At 42.5% G+C, this 24,078-nt stretch overlaps 1 protein-coding gene across 1 annotated transcript; it reads left to right on the forward strand.

The window, feature by feature from the left end:
- The first annotated feature begins 3,610 nt into the window (after positions 1-3,610).
- Positions 3,611-23,333, forward strand: LOC130429962 (NACHT, LRR and PYD domains-containing protein 3-like). Its single transcript, XM_056758817.1, has 9 exons — positions 3,611-3,648; positions 9,175-9,292; positions 9,368-9,406; positions 11,035-12,811; positions 12,924-13,097; positions 20,821-21,001; positions 21,047-21,231; positions 22,593-22,639; positions 22,761-23,333. The coding sequence occupies exons 1-9, from the start codon at positions 3,631-3,633 to the stop codon at positions 23,321-23,323; spliced, it is 3,102 nt and encodes a 1,033-aa protein (XP_056614795.1). The 5' UTR covers positions 3,611-3,630; the 3' UTR covers positions 23,324-23,333.
- Positions 23,334-24,078: the final 745 nt, after the last annotated feature.

Raw genomic sequence — 24,078 nt, forward strand, 5'->3', positions numbered from 1 at the left:
ATTGGATACAGGTAAAGCTAAAAAATAGAATATAATGAAAAAGGTCAATATGTTTTGTCACTCATTTCAGAAAGTTAACCCATATATTATAAAACAGGGGAAGGTAACAGATTTTTTTAGGCCGTTACCGTGCATCGTGAAATATGGTGACCTGCTGTACCACAGTCACTGTTCTCATCACAGCTAAATGCTCTTCAGGATAAGACACAGAAGGCATTAGATGTCAAAAGAGTCAATATGAAGAACAATAGGGCTATTCTGTGTAAAACAGGGGAAGGTAACAGATTTTTTTAGGCCGTTACCGTGCATCGTGAAATATGGTGACCTGCTGTACCACAGTCACTGTTCTCATCACAGCTAAATGCTCTTCAGGATAAGACACAGAAGGCATTACATGTCAAAAGAGTGAATATGGAGAACAATAAGGCTATTCTGTGTAAAACAGGGGAAGGTAAAAGATTTTTTTAGCCTGTTACCGTGCATCGTGAAATATGGTGAGCTGCTGTACTACAAGGTTACTCTGTACATTATAAACATATAATTTTATAATATTATGTTCTTATGTACATTTTATAGCCTATAATGCATGTATGTATGTATAACACAAAGCTCATTTATGTTCATGTTTCTTAAATGGACAACGTTTAGATTGTCGTGATTGCTGTTCTATTATTTGGGTAAAGGGCCTACGCAATCACACACATATATATATATATATATGTGTGTGTGTATTCACTTTTTATATATGTATATGTATATATATACATACACACACACACACACCTACATGTTGGCTATAAAACAACTACCATGGCAATCACAATAATGCCAAACGCAATCAGTAGAGGAATTAAATGATCCTGCTTTGTACAGTTCAATCTGCGTCTTCAGCCACCCACGTCACGTCAGCACTCTTAACAGACTTTCCGAAAAGCCCGCTCACAGTAACGTGCACGAGAACAAAGCGCTTTATTGCACAAGATTAAAAAGCTGCGCACGAGCAAAAGCGCATCCTCGCCCGAATTTACGCTCTTTGCGTAGAGAAGTGTCGACAGTGACAACAGCGCCTACTGCGGTCACAAAATATCACGGGTAACAGAAAATGTGTAACACCGGCACTGCATCTACTATATGCATATAATACACACCATGGTGTGTGTTTGCGGTTTCATAAAAAGTAGATATTGGCGGATTAAAACACAGCTGACATCAGTTACATGCTTTAATGGTAAAACTGTTACATTTCGCGTGAATCTATAAGCATTTTGGCCATAAGCACCGTAACTTATGTCACGTTAACTCCGCGTAAGCATCGCATCATAAATAGACTCGGCCCATAATGACCGCAGCACTGCTGCTTCCACGTGCAATATGAATGTTCTAACCTGTTCTAACAATAAGTTTCATTTTCTATGATTTGTGTTAGAGAATAAGCAGGCGCTGATAACGCACTGGTTACACGTGTAGTGAACAACAGACTATCCTCTCTTCTCCATTGCTCATCTGACACACCTCTGAACATGACGTAGAATGAACTAGCCAATCAGAGAGCTTGTAACATGTCTCTCTCCGTAGCTAATTTGCATTGTTTTACCACGTTTGAGCATGCAAGGCCCCAGAGTGTCACGGAAATGGTAAATAGAGAGGCTAAAAGGAAAAGCTAAATGATTTGGCAAATCGAATAGCAAATCGGATAAGGAAATGCAGAGGGGAAATGGAAATGCAAATGCTAAAAGAAATAGTCTTTTAAATGACGGATTAAAACTTTTATTTCTAGTTTAATTTGTAAATCCAATTATTTATTCCTCTTTTTAAATCGCATTTTGAAATAGATCTTTAAATTCCACTATTTATAAAGGAATTCATTAATGCGCTTTAAAATGATGTATTTATTTCGTGTTTTATGTTGATTTTTAAAAGTCCCTTTTTAAATTGAAGTATTTATTGATGGATTAATATGTCATTTAATAATTCTTTTTACAATCACGCTTTTTATTGCCCATTAAAAAATGAAATTAAAAATAAATGGATTAATGCCTATTTTTATTGAAGAATTAGTTATTAAACAATGAAATACTTTATTACTTTACACATGACTCTCCTGGTCCTCCATACAAACACACCTGCACACACAAACAGTTCAATGTGTTTGAAAATGTCTGCGTCCACTTTATTTCCTCATACATACTTTATTTACTCAATATTCATGTTTAAAAGCAGCTCAGGGCCGTAGTTCAGTATTTCAGTTTATTCACCGTGATTTCACTGCAGACACTGTGACACTGGATTAATTCACTACAAACTGGATTTTCATGACGTCATAATGGGAGATTTAAGCAATTGTAGCATTTTGTTTAAAAGAGTGAGAGAATATAATATAGTGTTAAATTGTAGAATGACAATATTGTTTTGTAAATAACAGGTGCTGATGGTAATCGAAGTCTGACTGAGATGCTTTGACATTTTGCTTAAGCATTGAATGTGATATGAACAATCTCAACCTTTCAAGACATTCTGGAACAACAAGTGATTTACTGTAAATGTGTTTTCTTTCTGTGATCCGGTGAAGAGCGAAACTGAAAGTGTTTGAAGGTCCAATAAGCAAGACTGTCACTCAAAGTGTTTGGGTAAAAAGAACAAAACATGTTAAATGTGATTGATATACATGTATGTATATTGCTGTAGACTTCATCTGACTGAATAGATGAAGTGATGTTAGAGGATAAAATGTGTGTTTGATGAATCTGAGCCGCACTCAAAACCCACATCCTCCCACCTGAGATAAACACCCAAAACATGTTTAACACCACACTCTCTTAAACACGATTACATTTACGAGGCTACTTATTTTTAAGTATTATCTTAGTAGGCTACTGCTATAAGAGCAATTCGTTTTTGACAGTTTTTTTTAAAAGCACTGAAATAAATGTCACTCACCGTTCAGGATCAAAGAACAGAAGAGCATTAAGAGATTCTTCATGTTAATGTTTCTATGATGTTCTCTCAGACTGTTTGAGATCAGTGATAGTGATGCACTGGACCAGTCTGACTGCGTCACGTGATCTCCGCAAAGGATGCTGCGCACGTCACTCGGTTTGAAGGTGTCCCGAAATAAACCCGAGACCTCAAAGAGCCACAAGGTGTCGCTAACGCGATGATTTTAAACATAACTGTGTTCAATCTAACAAAGTCTTCCATATGGTAACAATGCCTCAATGTTACCTGTTAGATTAGTATAAAGTCCAAACATAAATTCATAAAAACTCTACGAGAACGTCGGACGGTCAATATTCGTGAATATCCTATAGGGTCCCTGGTTATATACACTTTAATACACACGTTTCTACTGAAACTTCAATGCCATTTAAAGTGAATTACATTCAGTCACAAAATTCATGTTCATTGTGTCAACTTTAATGCACACCTTTTATATCTCTTATATTTATTACAATAAGCAATCAAATCACATGTAGATAGTTTTCATGGGCTCATCCATACATTATGTCAATATTTACAGCTCAATAGCATTAAAAAGGAGTGACATAGACTTTATAGAGACTTCCTCACACGCATCAGAAATCGAAAAGAGGAATCTACTTATCGAGGAAGCTCTGCCATGAGGAAACTGCCATGAGCTACTTCTGCAAAGTAAGTTTATAATTATATTCTATATGTCATAGTGATTTAATTCTTGTTTGGTGTTCAATTTTTTGGGTTAGACCTATGTTTACAGGTCAAGTGGACCCACAAACATCAGTATTTTTATTTATTGAAGCACGCTTGTATTGCAATAATTGCAACATGCAATTTTTAGATATTCAGACAGTATAGCATGTGTGGTTAATATTAGTCGTTTGTCAAATATTTGTCTTTGGTAAATCAATTGAATTAAAAAGGTACTGTTAAAAAATGCTAAACATAAAAAGTACTATCAAAGAAAAATTTGTACGGGTAAATAAATATGTTCAAAATAAAATTATAAGGGATGAAAGCTTCGGTTTGAGTTTAAAATTGGTTTAAAGACATAAAAAGGAAAACCACAGTAGTTAGAAAACGTGATTAAAGTTTTTAGTTTTTGATGCCGCACTGCTGCGATTGTGTCCTCGTGATTGTGTTAAACCGAAAGTGTTCAACAACTCACACAACGCTATTTCGTGTGAGATTCAGACAAAGGTTCCTTCCGTAATGAGAGTAAACGCCAACTTTGGGTAAAAGTATGAATGTATGCCTAAAATATTTGGGTTTTATATATATTTTATATCTTTCAGCCTACAGATATCACATAAAACTGGTGTAGGACCGGTGTAATCTGAAAGGAGTACAAATTACAGTGACGTTAGTGTTGCTTTTATAAGAAACCGTATCTCCCGATTAAAGTCCCAGTGAAATTAAAAATGACAATTCTTATTTTTTCATGAAATATTGCAGATTGCATAGTTAATAGCTTATCAATGTGGGTTCTTTTCTTTTTACAATTCATGTACCTTCATATTCTCCAGTTAAAATCTGAAAATGCCCAGCGCCCTGAAATGGCGATCCATCTCAAATGACCTATAGACGGCTTGGGTCATCTCTTAACTACTCTCCTTCAGCTGTCAGTCATTATTTCAAAATCAATGCTGTTTTACACATCCAATAAATTCGCAGTGAAAAACGCAAGCCACGCCCACTAATTTTCTCATTTGAAACTCCTTTGAAACCCACTAATTTTTCAAACTTTGATGATTTTCCATACATCATGTCTGTGTTTACATTCACCATTTAATTTAAGTTGGATGTATAGGGCTGTAAAGCAATAATACCAATGTCTAAAAGATTCTGTGTAACAGTTGGTTTAGTCATTGGCCTAGTTGATGTTTTTTGTGATCCAAACGTTGTTTCCCTTTCTGTCGGTCTCTCGACGTTGTGTCGAGAACGACAGATGATGTTCGCCCTTGAGAAGCAATCAACTCTGACCACTATAGAAAAGGTCAATGAAATTTGGCAAATTCTATTTGCGTACGGCCTCCGCCCCCGGATGTCCGGTATAAAAGGAAGCCGGCGTGCAGCATTCATTTAACTTTTGTTCTTCAGAGCCTTCGCTCATGACTACGAACAAAACAAATTCAACCAATTCGTCTTCTACCTTGCTGGACCTACGATGTAGAGCAGCGGATCGTCCCTACCTGCAGCGACCTTCCCCTGGTCGTCTCTGTGGTTCCGGAGGTGTTAGAGATTTTTCAAGACTGAGCATACTCCAGCGCGGCATGTCCCGCTTTTCTCTTGGTTGCCCTACTCTCATGGAGGAGTCGGATTGGACACGATAGCTGCGTCGAGTGTCTGGGCGTCCAGCACACTGAGGCAGCTTTTATTGACACATCTTGCCCGCACTGCGCCCACCCCGGGTGCCATTTTTTTCCCGGAGGAGCTGTGTAAAACTTGTAGTGGTCCAGGAGAGACACCCCCGGCTGTACCTTGCGCAGGTGAGTAACACAGAGAAAGTAAGCTTTCTTGATGCACCCGTCTCGCAGGGTGGGTTGTTGGTAACACAGTTGAGGACTGCGCTCAGCAGTTTATGACGGTGAAGAAGCAGACAGTGGCAATTAACCACATTTTGCTGCGCAGCGACTCAGCCGCCTAGAGGCCTCCGAGATCCCGCGTGATATCTGCCTCCCGGCAGCCAAGGACCCCTTGGACATCGGCTCAGGCTCCTGTGCCCCCCCAAGCGAGACCCCGGAAAAGGAGGTCGAGGGGTAAACCTCCACCCCGTCAGTAACCTTCTCACAAGAAGTGACACTGATGGGAAGACCCCAGGGAGAACAACATCGGGCCCGACCTTCACAGCCACGGCTCTGATCGGTCGGTACGGGACGGCTCCTGCCTCGTCACCAAAGCCAGATCCTTTTCAGGGCCTGGCACCCACTTACTCACAGAGTTTTGCCGTTCTGCCCACAGTGTGTAGTTGCAGCCGATCGCACACTCCACTGGACTGTGCCCGGCAACCCGACCTCACGGCCTGGCGGGGGGCGTAGGGTCGTACACACACAGCTGCCACCACTCTCAAACCAACAGTGCCTGCAGCTGTCCTGCCCGCCAGGCTTGCAAAAAGGCGGAGCTAACCATGTGTCGCGGGGGGTCCCTGAAGGGAAGGTTGGCTCCGCCTTTTTCAGCCGACGAACCACCCTCCCTGGAAGCTCGAGAGCTGCCCACACTGTCTCGGTGGCTTATGAGGACGGTCCGTCTTGGTCACTCGATCCAGTTTGCCAGAGACTCTCCCAAGCTTCGGGACATCCTCTCTCCCTCTGTCAGAGGCAGGGACGGCTCCGTACTTCGGGTAGAGGTCACCACCCTTCTGGCGAAACAGACATCGAGTTCGTCCCTCAAAACCAAGATGTTCAGTGGGTAACAGCCAGCACTTCATCGTTCCCAAGAAAGACAGCCCGTTGCGCACCAAAAGTCTGCGTACCCTGAACAAAGCACCTTCACAAGCTGCTGTTCAGGATGCTCATGCATAGGCGTATCCTGACATTGATCAGGTGTCAGGATTGGTTTTGTGGCAAACGACCTGTTCTCCCTTTTGGTCTGTCCCAGCCACCCTATCTCCCTGAGGTGTGCGGGTACTAAACTGTCTCAACGACTGGCTTATCTTGGCACACTCGCGAGATCTGTTATGTACACAAAGGGACCTTGTGCTCGGGCACCTAGATCGATTGGGACTACAGGTCAACCAAGAGAAGGCCAAGCTCTCCCCAGTGCAGAGTATCCTCTTTCTCGATATGGAACTCAACTCTGTCATCATGTTGGCGCGACTGTCTGCAGCACGCGCCCAGTCAGTGTTGAACTGCCTGGAAGACTTCAGGCAAGCAGCGGTCCCCCTGAAATAATTCAGAGGCTCCTGGGAAACATTGCGTCCTTGCGGGGGTAGTTCCCCTCAGGTTGATACACATGAGACCGCTCCAACACTGGCTTCAGAGTCTCATTTCCAAGGAGAGCATGGCATACCGGCAGCACGTGCATGGTCATGACGCCCTGCTGCCGACGCACCATAACCCCCTGGCCTTCCATAACCTTTTGACGTACTAAGGTCCCTCTGGGCAAGTTACGCAGACACTACGCAGGGTCAGGGAAGAGGAGTACCAGGTATTATTAGTTGCGCCACACTGGCCCAACCGCACTTGGCTTTCAGAGCTGATGCTCTGGACAATAACTCCCCCTGGCCCATTCCCCTGATAGAGGACCTGCTCTCTCAGGGGAAGGGCACGTTTTGGCATCCCAGATTAGACCTCTGGAATACCCATGTCTGGTCTCTAGACGGGACCAGAAGATCCTGAGTTGGCTACTCTCCCTCTATGGCGGAGAACATCACCCAGGCTATGGCCCATCTACTAGGTGGTTATACGCCTCTAGACAGCGCCCCTTCTCGTCCTGGTGTCTCTCTCAACAAGAAAGACCCACTGAGCAGCTCGATCAGGATCATGTTGTCCTTCTTAAGAGACTGGAGACTAAAGTCTCCCCTCCACACTGAATGTGTATGTAGTCGCTATCCCCACTCATCATGAGTTGATGGAAAGATTGGGACCCTAAAGTGGTCTTAAATGTGGTCCCTCGGAGGTTCCGATCTTTCTCACCTGACGAGTAAGACGGCCCTCCTGATGGCGCTCGCTTCCTTCAAGAGGGTAGGGGACCTCCAAGCATTCTCTGTGTCCCCGGATTGCCTTGAATTCGGCCCTGGAAACTCTTACATTTACATTACATTTAGTCATTTTGCAGACGCTTTTATCCAAAGCGACTTACATAGAGTTAGGGAGCAACAAGCGATATGTCATACAGGAGCCATAATACATGAGGTGCCAATACAAAGTTACTAGTTTAAACAAAAGCTAGACCACTACCTGTTGAGAGAAAGGGTTATTGAGTTTTTTTTAAGTTTTATTTTTTAATTAATTTATTTGTCTGTCAGATATTCTCAGAAGAGTTGGGTTTTGAGTAGTTTTTTTAATGTTGTGAGAGATGTGGTTAACCGGACAGAGTTAGGAAGAATGTTCCACCAGGAAGGAGTTGTGAAGTGGAATGAGCAGGGAAAGCGATTTACTGTCCTTATGAGAGGGCAAAACAAGACGCCGCTGGTTTGCTGAACGCAGGGATCTTGGTGGGGTGTAGGGTTGCAGGAGGGTGTGAAAGTAACCCGGTGCAGATCCAGTGATAGTCCTGTAGGCAAACATAAGTGACTTGAATCTGATGCGGGCTTCGACGGGCAGCCAGTGGAGAGAGATGAAAAGGGGTGTCACATGAGCCCTTTTGGGCTATTGGAAGACGAGGCGTGCTGCTGCGTTCTGGACCAGCTAGAGAGGATTGATAGCCTTTGCAGGAAGACCAGCAAGGAGAGCATTGCAGTACTCCAACCTTAAGATTACCAGGGCCTGGACAAGGAGTTGTGCCGCATGCTCCGTGAGATAAGGTCTAATCTTGTTGCACGCCGGCTTCCTTTTATACCGGACATCCGGGGGTGGAGACCGGCATGCAAATTTAATTAGCCAAATTTCATTCGCCTTTTCTATAGTAGTCAGAGTTGATTGGTTCTCAAGGGCGAACCCCATCTGTCGTTCTCGACACAACGTTTCTTTCCATCCTTCAGGGAACTGAGGTTACATCCGTAACCAAGACATTTTGTATCACTGTTATGGTTTAAAGGAGATTACAAAAAGAAGAATAGATGGATTTGTATAGTTACAAAAAGATTTGTATAGAGTGTCTGCACACTCGCTGGCGACTCAATATCTGTTTGATAAACATTTAAAAGTGCATTTCCTGAGATGGAGGCCCTTAAATGAAGGGATAGTTCGTCCCAAAATGAAAATTATGTCATAATTTACTCACTCCAAACCTGCATACATATAAAAACTAAACAGTTTTGGGACACCATTGACTACCATTGTAGATTTTGTCCACTTCTATAGTAGCCAATGGTGCACCAGAGCGGTTTACAATCATTCTTCCAAATATCATTTTTGTGAACAACTATATTTTTGCGTACAACTATATTTTTGCGTACAACTATATTTTTGCGTACAACTATATTTTTGCAGGTTTGGAACAATCTCAGGGCGAGTAAATGATGCTAGAATGCTTATCTTTGGGTGAACAAGCCCTTTAAGTAGCATGAATGAATCTCATTGTAAAATGTGTCTGCTGCAGATGAGTAAAGTCAGTGTTGATGTGAAGGCGGACACAAGTTCAGCTGTAAATGCTCCTGTGCTCACTGGAAACACTATAACAGGACCCGTGACCATCATCTGCGGCTCAAACACTGCAGGTACAATAGAACACAAACACAAATACAACATGATCAGTTTCACAGTGTTTTCATTCATCTTTTCTCTCTTCACAGAGCAGCAAAACTCCACAGAGAAGCGCACAAAAGAACAAGGTGAATCAACACTAAACATCAGACTCTAACAGCACTTTACATTCTGTCCTGACTCACAGAAAACATGACTCAGTTAGTTACAGTAAAGTGTCGAGTGATTGAAACAGTCGACTTAGAGACTCTAACTTTAAACAATCCAGTTGAGTGTAAAAAGGGATTTGTTGAGTCAGAACAGCATTACTATTATGACTTACTACACATCAGTTCTACTTTCTTCCATACGTCTTCAACTAATGCTTTGTTGGAAGTCACTAGCCTGTTTAAACTCCATCATAAGGTTTGTTGCTCGGAGATGATCGGCTCATTTCAGAAGATACAGAAGAACTTGAGTGTATTTCAGTAAGAGCTTGTGTTCAACTACACAGAAATAAAACACTAGACTGACTCCTGGGGGGTATTGCACAAAACCAAGATAAGGGATAAAGCCGGGATATGTTGGTTATCCTGGCTAGATTTAGCCTCAAGTCGGTTGCATGAAAGCAGCTCAAACTTAACCCAGGCAAGTAACTATGGTGATTTATTCTCTGACGCTAGCCTGCTCCAGACCAGGCTAACAGACAGGCTAAAATTAATCCTAGTGATTCCACCGCCTGTGATTCCACTGCTGCATGCAAACACGTTAATTCCTCACAGGTTTGGTTGCAGCATGTCCAGGGTCTTTCTAAGTCTGTTGCATCATTGTAATTATCCTGTATTAAAATATTACATATATAGTCAATTTTAATTTAATTTAAATCTGTTGGTTGTTTGTAAATGCAACAGTCTTTCTATATTGATTCAAGTTGTATTATTATTACTCAGGCCAAGTGTTATATTACTATGCTAATAAATACTGCTTTTCAAATTGCCATCACAGGTTTCATAAATATGTGTTTTATTGCACTAATTGAGATTACAAAACTTAGATTTACTGGTGGGCCGCCCCCTGTGCCAGTTCTATGGGCTTTTTTTTAACTGCTACAATTCAACATGTCAGCAGACACCAAATTTATTCACCTCATTTGTTCTCTGTTATCTACTTTAAAGTCACTTACCAGCCTCCAAAATGTTCTTATATTTAATTTTAACTTGCTGCCAGATCCTTTTATGGCCAAACAAGTTGTTCTTTATGAAGGATAGAAAGATAAAATTGATAAAAACGTAACGTGAGAAAAATAGATTAAATGACACACATTGTGGATAGTTGTTTACATTAGTTGATAAGTGGACTTCAATAGTAATTCCGTTACTCCGTTATTTATTGCCTAATTATGACAGTTCCAGTGGAGGACTTTTTATTAACTGTACAGTTTTGGACTTCTTACGCATTGAGCCAGTCCGCTATTGTCTGCCAGGCTTTGTCGCGTTATCTCGTCATTTAAAAAAACGGTTCAGTGGTTGTACTGTTGTACAGCAGGTGGCGCTTCATATTTTCACACTTTTTATTTCCCTTAAATACATTTTATGCCCTATTTATTGAATCCACCCAATGTCATGATGTCTTGAACTGTTTCATGTGAGATTTGTTTCATTTGGTCTGTAATCCTCCATTAGATGAATTGAAATGTGTGAATAATGATGAACATGCTGATGTGAATAACATTTGTCTTGAATCATTTCTTTTTTCTTCTCGTCATTTATAATAACAGAGACTTTAGGACTGAAAGAGTTTTTGAGAAGTCATAAGATCTACATGAAGGAGAATTCAAAACGTATATTTGAGGGTATGAAGGAAAATGAAGCCAATCTGAATGAGATTTACACAGATGTGTTCATCACAGAGGGAGATATGAAAGAAGTCAACAGTGAACGTGAGATTCTGAAGATTGATGATGCCTTCAAAAACACAACCAAGACATCACAGGACAAACACATCAAATGCAATGAGATATTTCAGTCACTGAGAGACAAGAAGAAGATTATTCTGACCAAAGGCGTCGCTGGAATTGGTAAAACAGTCTCTGTGCAGAAGTTCATTCTGGATTGGGCTGAGGGAACAGCCAATCAGGACATAGATGCCATGTTTCTGTTTCCATTCAGAGAGATGAACCAGATAGAAGACAAAGTCAGTTTTCATGAGTTTCTGCTGGAATTTTATCCTGAAATGAAAACAAATGTCATAAAGTTAACAGAGAAATGTAATGTGGCGTTCATCTTTGACGGACTTGATGAGAGTCGCTTGAGTTTGAATTTTAAAGGCAGGAAACTGAGGAGTGTTGAGGAAAGATCATCTGTAGATGAAATGATTATAAATCTGATAAGAGGAGATCTGCTTCCATCATCTCTCATCTGGATCACATCAAGACCAGCAGCAGCCAATCAGATTCCTTCTAAGTTTGTAGGTTTGTTCACTGAGGTGAGAGGATTCACAGACCAGCAGAAAGAGGAATACTTCAGAAAGAGAATCAAAGATAAGAGTCAAGCTGATGAAATGATCAAACACATCAAGAGATCTCGTAGTCTCTACATCATGTGTCACATCCCCGTCTTCTGTTGGATCACTGCGTCAGTACTTCATGATATTCTCATCCAGAACCATGAAGAAAACATTGACACGACTCTCACTGAGATGTACATTCACTTTTTGCTGATTCAGATGAACATGAAGAACCAGAAGTATGATGAGGAAGATGAAGAAGACTATACCAAGCTCTTAGAATCCAATAAAACCACCATTCTGAAGTTGGCCAAGCTGGCGTTTGAGCAGCTGAAGAAAGAGAACATCATCTTCTATGAGAAAGATCTTAAAGATTGTGATATTGATGTGAGTAAAGATTCAGAATACACAGGAATGATCGCTGAGATCTTCAAGAAAGAATCTGTTCTTCACAAGACAAAAGTCTTCAGTTTTATACATCTGAGCGTTCAAGAGTTTCTGGCTGCGCTGCACGTCTTCATCTGCTACATGACCATCAACATGAAGGACCTTGAGTTTTTTATCACACCTAAACAAAACACAAAGATTTATCTTCATGACATTCTGAAGAAGGCCATTGATAAATCCACAGAGAGTGAGAGAGGACATCTGGATCTGTTTTTACGTTTTCTGATGGGCCTTTCACTGGAGTCTAGTCAGAAGCTTCTCAAAGGTCTGCTCACACGCACTGAAGACACCAGAGACAGCATCACGAAAACAACTCGATACATTCAACGATTACAGGACAAGAGGATCTCAGATGAAGCTAAAGTGAACATGTTTTACTGTTTACTGGAGCTGAAGGATCAGTCATTATACGAGAGAATCCAGAAATATTTACATCCAGATGATTCAGATTCAGTCACAAATCTCTCAGATTCAATGTGTACACTGATGATCTATGTGCTGCTCATGTCAGAGAACGTGCTGGATGAGTTCAACATGAACAGATATAAGACATGGGATAAGAAGATACTCGTTCCAGCTGTGAGATGTTGTAGACGAGCGATGTGAGTTCATTAAGTGTTTTTATAGCCTCTCAAAATAACAATATTCACTCTGTGAAAGTACAACCTGTGAATGAACAGTGGAATATAATCTAGATCAATCTTCTTCTCACAGATTGTCAGGGTCTGATCTGACTGCTGAGTCCTGTGAAGTTGTGTCTTCAGCTCTTCAGTTCTCAAAGTGTCCTCTGAGAGAGCTGGACCTGAGTAACAATGATCTGAAGGATTCAGGAGTGAGGCTGATCTCTGATGCTCTCAAGACTCACAACTGTCAACTACACACACTGAGGTCAGACACTTTCACTGAAAATACAAAAAAATAATACATGAGAGAGTCTGTCATACACTAGAAGTTCTTTATTCACTTCAGCTGAAATGATTGAGTGGTTTATTTAAAGAGCATTTTTACATTGGTGTCTGTGCGTTGACAATGGAGGTGGAGAACATGGTCCACTCGGACTCAATATCTCCAGACTCCCTCGGGATCTGGTCGAAGCTCTGCCGGAGGTGGAAGTTGAAGATCTTTCTGACAGGCGATTCGGCCAAATGTTCCCAACAGACCCTTACAGTACGTTTGGGTCTGCCGAGTTTGCATAGGCATAGCCTCTCAACATAGGCAACTCCAGAGAGGTGAAGAGTCCATCCTTCTTAGAGAAGAGTGGTTCCAGAGCCCAAGCTGTGCATAGAGGTGATCCCGACTATTTCTAGTCGGAATCTCTGAACCTCACACACAATCTCAGGCTCCTTCCACATCAGAGAGATGACAATCCATGTCCCTAGAGCTAGATTCCGCGTCCAGGGATCGGGTTGTCGAGGCCCCTGCCTTCCATTGTCGCCCGATCAACTTTGCACCAGCCCCTTACGGTCCCTTCTGCAGGTGGTGGGTCAACGGGAGGGTGGCCCCACGTCGCTCCTTCGGGCTGAGCCCGGCCGGACCCCATGGGGGAAGGCCCGAACACCAGGTGCTCGCAAACGAGCCCTAACCCCGGGGCTGGCTCCAGGGTGGGGCCCCGGCTTCGCCATACCGGGCGACGTCATGGTCCTCCAATTCCTTGTCATCATAAGGTTTTTTTTTAACCGCTCTTAGTCTGACCCGTCGCCTAGGACCTGTTGGACCCTTGGGAGACCCTTCCAGGGGCATATAGCCCCAGACAACATAGCTCCTAGGGTCTTTCAGGTGCTCAAACCCCTCCACCACGGTAAGGTGGCAGTTCAAGGAGGGGCTGTGGCCGTAAGGTCTCTGGTGCCTGTCCAGGCGGCAATCCCCGAACCCGGTGGTGGACACCCGAAGTAAGGGATGCCGTCAAGCTAAAGAAGGAGTCCTATCAGGCCTGGCTGGCTTGTGGGACTCCAGAGGCAGCTGACAGGTACCGACAGGCCAAGCGGACGACAGCCCAGATGGTTGGGGAGGCAAAAACTCGGGCCTGGGAGAAGTTCGGTGAGGCCATGGAGAAGGACTATCGGTCGGCCTCGAAGAGATTCTGGCAAACCGTCTGGCGCCTCAGGAGGGGTAAGCGGTGCCCTACCAACGCTGTTGACAGTGGAGGGGGTCAGCTGTTGACCTCGACCAGGGATATCGTCGGGCGGTGGAAGGCATACTTCGAGGATATCCTCAATCCTGCCGTCACGTCTTCCATTGAGGAAGCTGAGGCTGAGGGCCAAAGTCACTGAGGTAGTCCAGAAACTCCTCGGTGGCAGGGCACCGGGGGTGGACGAGATCCGCCCTGAGTACCTCAAGTCTCTGGATGTTGTGGGGCTGTCTTGGCTGACACGCCTCTGCAGCATCGCGTGGGGGACAGGGACAGTGCCCTTGGACTGGCAGACCGGGTGGTGGTCCCTCTTTTTAAAAAGGGGGACCGGAGGGTGTGCTCTAACTATCAGGGATCACACTTCTTAGCCTCCCCGGGAAAGTCTATGCCAGGGTACTGGAGAGGAGAATCCGGCCGATGGTAGAACCTTGGATTCCGGAGGAACAGTGTGGTTTCCGTCCCGGTTGTGGAACACTGGACCAGCTCTATACCCTCTCCAGGGTGCTGGAGGGTTCATAGGAGTTTGCCCAACCAATCCGCATGTGTTTTGTGGATTTGGAGAAGTCATTCGACTGTCTCCCTCGTGGCATCTTGTGGAGGGTGCTCCGAGAGTATGGGTCCGGGACCCTTTGCTAAGGGCTATCCGGTCCCTGTACGACCGGAGCAGTAAGCCGGCAGTAAGTCAGACTTGATTCCGGTGCATGTTGGACTCTGGCAGGGTGGCTGGGCGATCCCTTAGAGATAGGGGGAGAAGCTCGGTCACTCGGGAGGAGCTCAGAGTAGATCCGCTGCTCCTCCACATCGAGAGAGGGCCAGCTGAGGTTGCTCGGGCATCTTTTCCGGATGCCCCCTGGACGCCTTCCCGGGAAGGTGTTCCGGGCATGTCCCACCGGGAGGAGACCCCGGGGAAGACCTAGGGAGAGGGAAGTCTGGGCATCCCTGCTTAGACTGCTGCCCCCGAGACCTGGCCCCAGATAAGCGGTAGAAAATGGATGGATGGATGGATGGATGGTAAAAGAAACTTATTGTTTGTTTTTAAAATGTCTTGTTTGAGTTCAATCATCAGTAGTTTGTTTTGAGCGTTTTTCAACATTTTTGTCTTCTGGGTTTAAAAATCAAATGTAAAATATATTTTTATGTGAAAAACAAGCATGTTATTTGTGGGAAAAGGTCTTCTTCACAGAGAGTGATAAATACACGACAGATGCTGATGGCCAACTGGAACTGCAACTTTTTTTCGACGGCCGCAGCTCAAGTGGTTAAGTCCAGCTCAATGTGTCTCGTTCAGAACACAAACGGCTGAAGGGGCTTATTGTCCACCGAGGTACATTTACGCGGCTGATAACGGCAGCAGCTCGGCTGAAAACGCTCGCTGCAAAGTTGAGCATCGTGGGAAAATGCATAGTACCAGCGCTGAGCGGAAAAAACATCAACTGATGGCTTCTTTTTAAAAGCGCGGCGTAACCGTTGAAAACAATTGAAAAAACACGCCGGCCACAGGCATAAACGCCTCGGTGGACACACGGCTGAAGGGTGACCCCAACAACCACTGACCACTGGAATGAGATCACGAGTAGGCGGATGGAAACCCTGTGTTTGGTTGGACATCAACTATAGACACATTAAAACTGTCTGTATGTAGCAACCATTTTTTGTGGGGGTGCTTTTAGAAAATGTAGACATGTGACTTTGTCATGAGGTCAGTGTTATTGCACGACTGTGACCTGAGGACTTTTCATCTCTTCAAATGCGGTAACTGTCATATTTGAACCATATCAGTTATACTTGTCTTTTGTCAAAAATAACCTCATGACCTCATGACCCTTTAAAAGCTAATTTCACTCCCGTTGAAATGAAACATGAAAAGACACAATTTTGTTGAAGGTTTATTTTGACTTCAGAGGTTTTTAATGTCCCATGATCAGATCACATCTGGTTGATAATGTCAGTTAGGCTGTGTTCACACTGCACCATTTTAGCCCCAAATTTCACTCACCAACTTGTTTTGTGCATTCCCAGACGAATGGTCGAAACCGGAGGTAAATCAGTGCTCGCTCACATGATTGAAAATAACACAGTGTGAATTATCAAAGACGTGATCTGAGAGAATCACAGACAACCATCACATATGTGCATGTGCGTGAACTTTTCAGTGTAAACGGAAGTCTTCTTCATTTACATTTACTTTACACTGAAAAGTTCACACACATCCACATATGAAATCTCTATCCATCAAAACTAATCCGTGTCATATTTTGTATGTATGTGTGAGCGTTTATAGATGTGTATGTACGCAGAGTTTATATGTATGTGTGAGTATTGTATAGGTGTGTTTGCACGCATCGATTTTATATGTATGGGTGAAAAAGTGTACATGCATACATAACTAACATAGGATGTATTGGTATGGATTTCACATTAGTGCGCACATGTTTTCATATGTGTGTGCTTGAACATCCAATAGTATACATGTATATGTGAGCAATGTATATGTGAATACATATGTATTCATAAGCGCTGTTTCATTTAAACCATATATGGCTCCTTATAGTGATGCATCGACTTTAAACATCAGCATTACAGCAACTCAAGACTAGACTAAGACTACGTTCACACTGCCAGCCTTAATGCTCAATTCTGATTTTCTGTTTGGCTGTTCATATTATTTGAAGACTGTGGCCCGTATCAGATTCCAGTGTGAACTGGTCGCAGTCCTGAACTGAATCACATGCGCACAAGAACAATAACAAATGATGTCAATGGTTGACTAACGATTAAGAAAGTTCAGGAGAAGCCAGAGCAGATAATTAAGAGAGGCTGGTTCACAATCAGCAGCCATAAACTTTACACTATCAGCTCACTCCATCAGCTCACTTCATCAGCTCACTCCATCAGCTCTCTCTATCAGCTCACTCTATCAGCTCTCTTCATCAGCTCACTCTATCAGCTCACTCCATCAGCTCACTCTATCAGATCACTCTATCAGATCACTCCATCAGCTCACTCCATCAGCTCACTCCATCAGCTCACTCCATCAGCTCACTCTATCAGCTCACTCCATCAGCTCACTCCATCAGATCACTCTATCAGATCACTCTATCAGCTCACTCTATCAGCTCACTCTATCAGCTCACTCCATCAGCTCACTCCATCAGATCACTCTATCAGATCACTCTATCAGCTCACTCTATCAGATCACTCCATCAGCTCTCTCTATCAGCTCACTCTATCAGCTCTCTTCATCAGCTCACTCCATCAGCTCACTCCATCAGCTCACTCCATCAGCTCACTCCAGTCCTGTTTTTTAACTTATGTGGATCCATAAAGTCAAGGACATCCATTACACTGTAACCCAACTTTAAAAACTGACGAATAAATGTATGGTGTTATGCCAAATGAGGAAGTGTCTGTATAATGGTTAAGATGCACGTCAGAGACTGTGTGTGACTGTGTGTTTAAAAGTGACCAATGAGGGAGCTAGAAATCAACCATTGACCCGCCCACAAATTCTCAGAAGTCAACTCTGTGAGTGCTGAGACTATATCCCAGATGACAGAAATGATTCCAGGGGGATTCTCTCACTGTCTGGACCTTTGTTCTTTGGCATCGAGTCCAGGACCAGTTTCACTTCATCAAGGGACAATTGAGCATCTCCTGATAGTGTTCATCAAGTTTAGGAAGATGAAACTGCTGAAGGACAGATAGATGGAAGTGTTCAGAAGAACTTTTAAAGCTCTGATTTATATCTCAGGGTTGGGTTCTGTTTGATCCGTCATGCTAATCCTTTATTTGACCTCTGACCAATGAAATCATGAGATTGCCTCGTGTGATGTTGAATGAATTCAGCTCTGTGTTGATGGATCCAACTATAGATATGACTCGCAGATCTTATAGATGCAAAGAGTCCAGTTTCACTAGATGGGACTAAATCTGTACTTGAATATCAACTCTGTTGTGAGTTAATACTTCAAATCAACCACAAGGTAGATACAGAAGAGAAGAACTGCTGCGTGACACCGAGTGATGTGAATAAAATGAAAATAATTCAGTGAATAATCTCAGGTGTGCTTCAATGCTCAGTTTAGCTTCGTCTGACTAGAAACAGATTCAATATGTATTATTATACCACACAAGAATAAGCTTTCAAAACATTGTCTCGTGACGTTATCATGAACCTTGAGATGGAGACACAATACAGCACCCAACATAAGGACAAAATGTGACAAATAATAAGAATAAGAGTGAATTATAACATGATCAAATAAATTAATGAATATAAAGATTATGATAACGAAATGTACTAAAATACAACTTAGTAAATATATAATGGAATTAATGATAAATGAAATTAAATAAGAAGCAAATTGTGGGACACGAGACAACCAAGGTTGGTGTTGACAACAATCCCCGAACTTGGGACCAACAGTTCGGCAGTGGGCCCACCAGGTCCATCCCAATCCTATCGAAGGGTACCTCTATGATGGGCAGGGGGATAAGGGGGCTGGGGGAGGTTTGTTCGTTGCTGTTACCTGACAAGTGGGGCAGCTTTGGCAAAACCTTTTCACATCTCCCTCCAATCCTGGCCAGTGGAATCGGTCCCTTATTCGTTGGATCGTATTCGCTGGTCCTAGATGTCCGGTTAATGGATGGGTGTGGGCCAATTCTAGAATGGGGTCCACCTTGGACTTTGGGATTACCAACAGCTGTTTATCCTCCCTCCTCCTTTTGGCAACACAGTAGAGCAGACCATTTCGTACGGCAAAATAAGGGAGCGGGTGGGGCGGGTTCTTGCGGATTTCTTCGTCCACCACTCGAACTTGGGACCAACAGTTCCCTAGTAGTTCATCTTCTCTATCTTTCACCAACCCGGAAGTAAGCCGTTGTTGTTGGGAGAGAGAGAAGATGAGATCCTATGGAACCGAAAAAAAAAAAAAAAGTATGTTACCCGGTTCCTGATAAGTTGTACTCGTGTATAGTCACCCGCATTCTCCACCAGTTGTGGGACTTAAGACACGAGACAACCAAGGTTGGTGTTGACAACAATCCCCGGAGGGTGGTTTATTTTGTAACACACGTGAAGATATAGGCCTGCAACACTACAAATCCACCAGGGTGCCAGTGAGGAATAAACTCCCGTTCCGTGATGAAGTGCTTCCAGTGTTCGTTTCCGTGCTTGTGGGGTAGGTCCAAACTTGCTTCAGTCCGTCTGTCGATCGTCAAGTGCTTGACTCTTGAAACAGAAGAGAAAGAGAAATAGTGTCAACCGCATCAACCTTATGGAGATATAACTCACTCTTTCTCCTCTCTTCCTCGGTTTTATATCCTCCGGATATCTGCCTCAGATGCTGACGATCGACAGGTGTTATTAGAGGGAAACACACATTTCCCTCTAATAAAATATTTTGTTACATCCCATAAGGACGGAAGATTATTTTAAGTGAATAAACTCGACTAGAGAAGAACGCAGGTGTGTGCTAAGTTCTTGATTGTGGAGTAAAGATCGATTTAATCTCTAACAGATTCATTTAGAAACGAAACAGCGTTGTGTGTTGTTCAGAGTAGCACAACAATTCTTCTTTGTTTAGAATGATTTGAATCATTGAAATAGTGAGAAAACAGTCATTGCTTACAATATGACAATGAAATCTAATAATAGTTTCTTGTTAATTGAACTGTAGAACATCAGTCACTTTTACAATTGTAATGATATTAGGAATCATTGATATTAGGTGTCATTCTACATTGCTTTTTGTGTCCTTAAAAGGCAAAACATAAGGAGACGGCGCTTAAAATGGTGATTAATGGAGAAAATCTTCAACACTAGAAATGTATATTTTCTGAGAAAAATGTGATTTGTGGTTCTTGGCAAACAGCGGCACTGGGCATTTACTGAGGTGAAGAAACCGAAAGCCACGATCGAATCTAACCAATCGCCATGTCTGTAAAATGTTCTGATGCAGAGATATACGTCTGGCTAAACGGATGCTAGGCTAACCTGTTTGGTTGCTATGGGCGTGATTTAGCATCTGCCAGTTGATGACACTCTAAGCTATGAATGAAACGAACCAACCCCCATGTCTTTACGATGCAGAGATATAGGTATTGCAAAATGGTTGCTAGGCTAACTTGTTTGGTTGCTGTGGGCGTGGCTTAGCTTCTGCAATGCTAGTATATGACACTCTTAGCTATGAGTGAATCACACCTACCCCCATGTCTTAACGATGTTCTGATGCAGAGATATAGGTTTTGCAAAATGGTTGCTAGGCTAACCTGTATGGTTGCTATGGGTGTGGCTTAGCATAATGTTGTGTCTGTGATACTGATTGGTTGCCTGAGTGAAATGAGCCCACCCCCTCGTCTCTAAGTGATTGCACTGCAAAGTTATTCAACATCAGAGATTTATAATGTCTTATATATACACTAGATGTTCTTTACAAACTGACTTTTGTGTCTTTTGTGTCATTGTGTTTTGTTTGTGTTTAGATTGTCGTGGTGTAATGTTACTGAAGAGTGTTGTGTAAGTTTGTCTTCATGTCTACAATCATCAACGTCTCTGAGAGAGCTGGACCTGAGTAACAATGATCTGAAGGATTCAGGAGTGAAGCTGATCTCTGATGCTCTCAAGACTCACAACTGTCAACTACAAACACTGAGGTGTTTCTCTCTACACACTGATCTCACAATAGAAAAGTGAAGAGTGTGTTGACATGTTGATGTGTGTGTTTGTAGTTTATCAGGTTGTATGGTGACAGATGAAGGTTGTTGTTCTTTGGCTTCAGCTCTGAGTTCACAGTCGTCACAACTGAGAGAGCTGGATCTGAGCTACAATCACCCACAACACACAACACTTCAGCTGCTCTCTCACACACTCAATGATCCAAACTACACAATCAAGTATGACACACAACATACAGTTGAAAGAAAAAGTATGTGAACCCTTTGGGCTTACTTGGATTTCTTCAAAAATTGTTCATAAAATGTGTTCTGATCTTCATCTTAGTCACAACAATAGAGAAACACAGTCTGCTTAAACTAATACCGCACAAACATTATACGTTTTCATGTTTTTATTGAACACAACATGTAAACATTCATAGTGCAGGGTGGAAAAAGTATGTGAACCTTTGGGTTTATTAACTGGTTGACCCTCCTTTGGCAGCAATAACCTCAACCAAACGTTTCCTATAGTTGCAGATCAGACCTGCACAACAGTCAGGAGAAATTTTGGACCATTCCTATTTACAAAAGTGTTTCAGTTCAGCAATATTCTTGGGCTGTCTGGTGTGAATCGCTCTCTTGAGGTCATGCCACAGCATCTCAATCGGGTTGAGGTCAGGACTCTGACTGGGCCACTCCAGAAGGCGTATTTCTTCTGTTGAAGCCACTCTGTTGTTGATTTACTTCTATGCTTTGGGTCGTTGTCCTGTTGCATCGTCCATCCTCTGTTAAGCTTCAGTTGGCGGACAGATGGTCTTAAGTTTTCCTGCAAAATGTCTTGATAAACTTTGGAATTCATTTTTCCATCGATGACAGTAATCCGTCCAGGGCCCGAGGCAGCAAAGCAGCCCCAAACAATGTTGCCCCCTCCACCATATTTCACAGTTGGGATGAGGTTTTGATGTTGGTGTGCTGTGCCTTTTGTTCTCCACACATAGCGTTGTGTGTTCTTTCCAAACAACTAAATTTTTTGGTTTCATCTGTCCACAGAATGTTTTGCCAGTAGTGCTGTGGAACATCCAGGTGCTCTTTTGCAAACTTCAAACGTGCTGCAATGTTTTTTTTTGGACAGCAGTGGCTTCCTCCGTGGTGTCCTCTCATGAAGTCCATTCTTGTTTAATGTTTTCCTTATTGTAGATTTGTCAACAAAAATGTAAGCATGTGCCAGAGATTTCTGTAAGTGTTTAGCTGACACTCTAGGATTCTTCTTCACCTCATTGAGCATTCTGCTCTTGGAGAAGCCATTAGCCTAGGGTTTCACATACTTTTTCCACCCTACACTATGAATGTTTACATGTTGTGTTCAATAAAAACATGAAAACGTATAATGTTTGTGCAGTATTATTTTAAGCAGACTGTGTTTCTCTATTGTTGTGACTTAGATGAAGATCAGAACACATTTTATGACCAATTTATGAAGAAATCCAAGTAAGCCCAAATGGTTCACATACTTTTTCTTTCAACTGTATATATGATTTACACACACCAGACCAATGTCACATCATGTTTCTGTCTTTTATGTGTGTGTGTTTGTTTAGTGTGGGTCATGGAGGAGAGAGAAGAATTAGAGCAGGACTACACAAGTGTAAGTCTACAAACACACACACAGACACACACAGACCTTAAACACAGACCCACCTGACACACACAGATTGATTTAGTGATTGTTGTGTTGTTGTGTTATAAATGTGTCTTCTTGTGTTCAGATGTCTGTGATCTCACACTGGATCTAAACACAACACACACTAAACTCAAAGTGTCTGAAGAGAACAGAAAGATCACACGTGTGAGAGAGTGTCATTCGTATCCTGATCATCCAGACAGATTTGATGTTCATCATCAGGTGTTGTGTAGAGAGAGTCTGACTGGACGCTGTTACTGGGAGACTGAATGGAGCGGATCATTTGTTCATATATCAGTGTCATATAAAAGCATTGAGAGGAAAGGAGAGAGTTATGATTGTGTGTTTGGATTCAATGTAAAATCATGGAGTCTGAGGTGCTCTAATAACAGAATCACTGCAGTTCACAATAATAATCAAACACACATTAGTGTTTCTCCAGGTGTGTGTAAGAGAGTAGGTGTGTATGTGGACCAGTCGGCCGGCACTCTGTCCTTCTACAGCGTCTCTGACACACACACACTCACACACTTACACACATACTACACAACATTCACTGAGCCTCTCTGCACTGGATTTGGTGTTTATGAATGTAACTCCTCAGTGTGTCTGTGTGACATAAACAGCCTCTATAGAGCCTCCTGTTGAACACAAGAGACACACACATGACCACATGAGTTATTACACAAACACTGTCAAATCTTTCTCTTCTGCTTTCTTTTGTTTGGACATTATGGTGTGTGTAGGTGTGTGTGTGTGTGTGTGTGTGTGTGTGTGTGTGTGAGTGTGTGTGTGTGTGTGTGTGTGTGTGTGTGTGTGTGTGTGTGTGTGTCTGTGTGTGTTCGTTCGTGTGTGCGTGTGTGCGTGTGTGTATGAAAATGAGCAAAGAAATCACAATAACTGTCAATAATGAGTAAATATATAGATCATAACAGACATTATTTATATGTTTGTGTGTCAATATTTGTCACGTCAGACTCTTAGTCACTAGTTTGTTTCCATCAGAGACAAAAGTCCTTGTGTGAGTGGAGGAAGATTCTCTTTGTAGTTTTCATCAGTTGCTTGTTTCTCTGTCACTGATGTGTAAGTTCTCATGAACAAGAGAAGATTCATGTTGTGTAAATGTTGTGCTCTTTTATTCTGTTTACATATGATCATATATGACACATGTGAACTCTGTTGTGCACTTTTACTCTGTTTATATATGATCATACATGACACACATGAACTCTGTTGTGCTCTTTTACTCTGTTTATACTGTATATGATCATATATGACACACGTGAACACTGTTGTGCTCTTTTACTCTGTTTATATATGATCATATATGACACACATGAACTCTGTTGTGCTCTTTTACTCTGTTTATATATGATCATATATGACACATGTGAACTCTGTTG

Source organism: Triplophysa dalaica, chromosome 10 (genome assembly GCF_015846415.1).
Source record: "Triplophysa dalaica isolate WHDGS20190420 chromosome 10, ASM1584641v1, whole genome shotgun sequence".
Lineage (NCBI taxonomy): Eukaryota > Metazoa > Chordata > Actinopteri > Cypriniformes > Nemacheilidae > Triplophysa > Triplophysa dalaica.

Bases quoted from the DNA above. Each gene is read 5' to 3' on its own strand.
- LOC130429962 (XM_056758817.1), top strand. The intron at 9,293-9,367 runs GTACAATAGAAC...CTCTCTTCACAG, and splicing joins CTGCGGCTCAAACACTGCAG to AGCAGCAAAACTCCACAGAG. The intron at 21,232-22,592 runs GTATGACACACA...GTGTTTGTTTAG, and splicing joins GATCCAAACTACACAATCAA to TGTGGGTCATGGAGGAGAGA.